This window comes from Xenopus tropicalis, chromosome 4, assembly GCF_000004195.4.
Source record: "Xenopus tropicalis strain Nigerian chromosome 4, UCB_Xtro_10.0, whole genome shotgun sequence".
NCBI lineage: Eukaryota > Metazoa > Chordata > Amphibia > Anura > Pipidae > Xenopus > Xenopus tropicalis.
In genome coordinates this window covers 65,794,028-65,800,027 of record NC_030680.2, presented here as the reverse complement: position 1 = coordinate 65,800,027, position 6,000 = coordinate 65,794,028, and the positions used below count along the sequence as shown (strand labels likewise).

Sequence of the window (6,000 nt, the reverse complement as noted above, 5' to 3'; positions counted from 1 at the left end):
GTCCCCTAAATAGGCAAAACAAAATCTGTACAGAAGGGTTAGGGCAACAGCACATGGAGCAATTACCAGCATTTTAAAGTGCAACTCTGCAGTTGGACAGCAAAATCGTCCCTCCACTTACTTAAATGGTGAGCGCCTGGACCCAGATATGGTCGCTGCTGCGTTAGCGACTAATAATGGCCTGACCAGCGAATGGTCCAAGCAAGGTTCAAGCAATTACAATTCAAGTTAAAACTTCGGGAATTCCCAGTGCCCTTACAAAATTATTAGGGTAATTATTAAAAAATGCTATGAAAAAAACAAATCAGTCAAAAATCTAAAAAAAAAAAAGTTTAAAAAGAACAGTTTAGAAAAATGGCACTACTGTAATTTGGAGCTTTTTGGATAATTGACCCATACCTGCATACAAAGAAGTATTAGCTGGCAATAGGTTTAACTTCACAATACATTGCCCTGCCTCTTTAGCAGAAGCCAAAGAAGGATGGCCCCCAATAAATGCCAATAAATTATACTATATTACCCTGAATATTACAATAGTTAAATGTCGTTGTAGTTTGTATGTGCTTGTGTGTGAGTGTCTATAAAGGATCATCTGTCATATTTTATAGTCAATTGTAATGCATAAATGCATAATACATGATGGGTTAGTTTATAGAGTTTGTAGTATAATAAATGTTGTAATAGAAGTTCAAGTTACCAAACTTCACAACCTAAACTGGTTTTGTTCTAAACTGCTATTTTACTAATGAGTACAGTAGTGGTAAATATATTTAAAGTGCATTTTTCACTTTAAATATATAAGCAAAAGAACAAGCATAAAATGTGAATACATTGATCTTGTAATGTAGAATAAGCTATGACTGATACTTAGCAGAAAACTGCCTTTAGTTATTTACTAGACAGTCTGTTAAGCCAGCCTCCTGCCAGTTGCAGAACAAGACATGAAGACTCTCCCCGCCCAATAAACTTGTAGCCTGTCAGAAGCCCTGGGTGGAATATTAACTATTTTGTTTAAATGGAAAAAACAGACATGCACTCAGCATCCAGGGCTATAAAAGACAGAATTCATTACTTTGTCTTAGATCTGTTCACAGACCAGGTGTCAGCGTGATTTGTTTGCCAGTTAGTGACACAGTGCTGCTTCTATTGATTAGCCTGCTAGTCTCCTGAACATGAAAGTGGTATCCTTCATCCAGCAACTAGGTAGATGTACTCTTATTAATCAAAAGGTGTCTCAAATCAGGCATTGCAGCCTGCTTGGATGTACTCTTCAGCATAAGCAGGCAAACTGTGAGTATTGCATTATTCTTTAGTTTACATCCATCCAAAAAGGAACATTAATGTACCAGAAAATTTATCATACAATAGTGTATCCTGTGGGTTTTACAATATGTATATTAATATATATATGTATGTATGGGAACTGTTATAATTTGGAGCTTTCTGGATAAAGGGATTCCAGATAACAGATACAATACCTGTACTTAGTTTACCTACTTTGACAGTACTTCATGTATATATCGTGAATGCTGTACTCCCCTATAGTAAAACTATAGGAATATTATAAGTCACCGAGGAGATCTTTGACTGTTATATAGGTCATGGAACTTCAAGGTGACTTCTGATACCCTCATATTTTACAACAGGGGGTGCTTATTTATTATAAAGTTTTAGTGAGTCATGACAGAAATGACCAAGCACCGATTATAAGTGATAACATTAATAAGCACTGTTTTACAGGATATTTATGGCTCTTGTAAAATACATAGGATATACTGCGTGAATTTTTGAGAATGTTTGTGGAAGAGGAACAATTCAGAAAAAGCACCTTGATGCCCCCAAAAAACAGTATTTGGTGCATGTATGTCACACATTTACAAATAATGAGCAAGTGTCCCTGCTCACTCATTATGCTTATGTATGCAATGTATGTTTGGGGGAGATGTCGACCAATCCTATGTCACATGCAGGCACTCACTCATTGTTCATATTTTTGTATCCCAACATAGTCATTCGCATCAGGAGCTCCCTTCTGGTTGGGAGGCCCATTGCAGGCTAAGATGTTTTTTTGTTTTTAATTACTTTTGTTTCCTCCTTCTGGTGTGCAGGGTCTGTTAGCCCTCACCTTCAGTGGGGGTAAAATGTTTTTGTGCAATAGGTACCCTTTATGAAAAAGATTAATTATTCAGCCAAAAGGCTATATAACTGCTTTAGTAGTTTAAATTAAGTGAAATTCAATTATTTCCAAACAAGTATGGGTCAATGGGTATAATTTTCAAATGCGGGAAAAAACTCATGGAATCACAGGGCAAATATTCCTGTTTGGAACTGAACCCCAGACCCTCCCAAGTCTACAATGCAAAACACTGTGTCACTGTGCTACCTGGGCTGATCATCTCGGTTTATAAACTATTACACTAATATGCGTGTTGCAATGTAAAAGGCTAAATTGCTTTACCTCTGGGGGGGGTGGTGAATGTGGCTGGGGTGAAATATTTTACTTTCTTTCAGCAGCAATTAGGTTTTGTGTTTAAACTGCAACCTTCTGTTATAGCAGAGAGCCTGAATATAAATCTGTAGAATTTAGGATCAGAATATGTTGACTTGATTTAGTTAACTGTCTAACCATAAAAGTAATTTGAATTCTGCATTGGAGAGAGAAAGAAAATAACTGATAATTTGTAAAGTATGTTTAGTACCGAACCAGTACATATTATTATGACCGTATGCCCAAAACATGTTATGACAATATAAATCTCCCTTCTTGAGAGTCTGACAGGGTGAGGTACCTGTGAAAGTTAATCTCTCTCTCTTTCTCTCTTTGTCCTGTGAAAGTTCATCTCTCTCTTTCTCTCTCTCTGTATATATATATAGATATATATATATAAAATTCTGTGAATGTCATAAATCCATTTACAACAAGTGGTACAGTTCATTTTAAGATTATATCATTAAAAGAGGATATTATTATAAATCAGCATCCAAAGGGCGACCAGACTGTGGAAAGTTGTTTGGCAATTTATTTTGCACTCAGTACAACTAATTTGTAGGATTTTATGAATCATTGTGTTATCCAATATTTTTTTATTAATACTGGCAGATTATATTCAGTTTTACATCATAGTCTGCAGCACTTTTTTCCTGGGTTGTTCTAAAACAACAAAACTTCATAAATTGAAAAAGAGCTGTTTAAATTCACTTTTATTACAAAGAAACTGTACCAGGAGCACAGTTTATGGTCCATTTGTTTTCTCTTAGACAGCAAAGTACAGCAAATGGGCATAGATCATTCTGCACTGTATTTAACTGTAAACTTACTATGTTTTTTAACTAAAAGGCCTTTTTTTGTGTGTATTTTTCTTTACCATGAATAATATTTATTCATATACAGGGATGGGATCCATTATCTGGAAGTTCCAAATTACAGAAAGTGGTACATCTTCCATAGACTGCAATTTAAGCAAATACAAGTATGGGATCCCTTATCCGGAAACTCGTTATCCAGAAAGTTCCAAATTAAGGAAAGGCCATCTCCCATAGACTCCATTATAAGCAAATAATTCTAATTTTTAAAATGTATTTTCTTTTTCTCTGTAATAATAAAACAGTACCTTGTACTTGATGCCAACTAAGATATAATTAATCCTTATTGGAGGCAAAGCAATCCTATGGGGTTTATTCAATATTTAAATGGTTTTTAGCAGACATGGAGATCCAATTTACGGAAAGATCCCTTATCCGGAAAACCCCAGGTCTCGAGCATTCTGGTTAACAGGTCCCATACCTGTAATTCTAATTTTAAAAAAAAGATTGTCTTTTTCTCTGTAGTAATAAATCAGTACATTGTTTTTGATTCCAGCTAAGATATAATAGGGTTGATTCACTAAAGTGCGATAACGCATATTGCATTTTTTTTGCGTTAAAATAGACACGAAAAAAACGCACGATTCGCTATAGTATAATCGCATATCGCAAGCGTTAAATTTCGCGCTACGCATGCGTTAATTTGTGCGCCGAAATAATACTAACGCATGATTCACAAACTCTCAGACGCGCTAAATATCAAATTTGTCTGTGCGAAAATTAACACCTACTTGAGGCAGGCGGTAATTATAGAAAAGTACAGTTAATGAGCTTTTGGCAATAAAATATGGACTTTGCAGTGTGATTTATTCAAGTATGTGTTGGCCCTAGAGTGATGTAGCCTCCAGTTTGCAGGCAAATGGTCATTTTCATAAAAGTAGTTTTACGAAAGTAATGCCGTGTATGGCTAATATGTGGTGCGTTTTTTCACACGCGGCGACTATTTGTGCGCGATGTGTTAATTAGCACATGTTCCGTCAAATACCGCACGAAAATAGTCTTCGCGACTTAAATAACGCAAGCAGCATTGCGTCTAAATTAACGCAAGTATGCTTTTAGTAAATCGTGCCTTAAAATGCAAAAAATTAGACGCGATAAAATTGTTAACGCATGCTATAAATAGCGCACGTTTTAACGCATTTTAGTGAATCAGCCCTAATGAATCCATATTGGTGGCAAAACAATCCTATTGAGTTTGTCTAATGCTTAAATGAATTTTAATACACTTTAGGTATGAGTATCTAAATTATGGAAAGATTCCATATCCAGAAAACCCCAGGTCCCATTCTGGATAACAGGTCCAATGCCTGTATTGTAAAACAAATTATTGCAACACATACCTTGCTAAAGAATTTTATTTTTTTAATGACTGACCTTACGTAAGCATATGGTCATTCAATAAGCACTTGCATCTTGTGCATCTCTGCTGCAATTAAATGTGGTGCGAGATGTATAGCTCAATGCTAGTGGGCGCAAGGCTGCCCTGTGCCTATCTCCTACCATAGGGCAGTCAGTAAACACAGGCCTCCTTTACACCTTGCAAATGACAGTATTCCGCATCTTACACTTCTAAATGATGTGAAAGGGGACTACTATGTGCCCCCTCCTACTTGCCCATCATTAGTGTTGCTGAAGACTGACAGTGTGTGGAGAGCAAGGACCACAGGTGCTGAAAGCAGGGCATGGTGCAAAATGTGAAGATTGTGGCTCATTGTACTTGTTTTTTGCATCCTGCCCAGTTAAAGGAAAACTATACACCCCCCAAAAAATTGCATAAACAAGCTCATGTAATACCCTGCTTCATCTAAATAAACCATTTTCATAAAAATATACATTTTAGTATTATGTGCTATTGGGTAATCCCAAAGATAAAATTGTCATTTTAAGAATTAAGGGCTGTCTCCTAGGATTCACAATGCACACAAACAAGCCAAGGCACACATACATGCTAGGCCATATCAGCCAATTAATAGACAGAGTTCTGTCTTTTACTTCCACACTTCTTCCTGTTGCAGAAAAAAGGGGTGGTTCACCTTTAAGTTAACCTTTAGTATGTTATAGAATGGCCAATTCTAAGCAACTTTTCAATTGGTCTTTATTATTTATTTTTATATATTTTTTTTAATTATTTGCCTTTTTCTAACTCCTTGTAGCTTTCAAATGGGGGTCACTGACCCCATCAGCCAGAACTATTGCTCTGTGAAGCTACACTTTTATTGTTATTGCTACGTTTTATTACTTATTTTTCTATTCTGTCCCTCTCCTATTCATATTTCTGTCTCTCATTCAAACCCCTCCCTGGATGCTAAGGTAATTTGGACCCTAGCAACCAGATAGCTGCTGAAACTCGAAACTGAAAAGCTGCAGAACAAAAACTGAAATGATTAAAAAACTACAAATAATAAAAAAAGAAGACCAATAGAAACTGTTTCAGAATATAACTCTCTACATCATACTAAAAGTTAACCCAAAGGTGAACAACCCCTTTAAAGCTGCATTATTTCTGGTCATATGATCTCTGAGGGAGCACACAGACTATCATTAACTGGTGGATAAAGGGAAAGGATGTAAAAAGGCAATATTTACTGATATTTTTATATATATATATATATATATACATACTGTATATGTATATAT

General features: G+C 35.8%; 1 protein-coding gene across 1 annotated transcript in view; it reads left to right on the top strand.

Annotated features, from left to right (window-relative positions):
• Positions 1 to 1,073: 1,073 nt before the first annotated feature.
• Positions 1,074 to 6,000, top strand: part of ca5b (carbonic anhydrase VB, mitochondrial) — a 34,127-nt gene continuing 29,200 nt past the window's right edge. Inside the window, exon 1 of the mRNA XM_012961266.3 lies at positions 1,074 to 1,290. Within this exon, the coding sequence (XP_012816720.2) occupies positions 1,173 to 1,290 (118 nt within the window). The 5' untranslated portion in view covers positions 1,074 to 1,172. The remainder of the gene's footprint in view (positions 1,291 to 6,000) is intronic.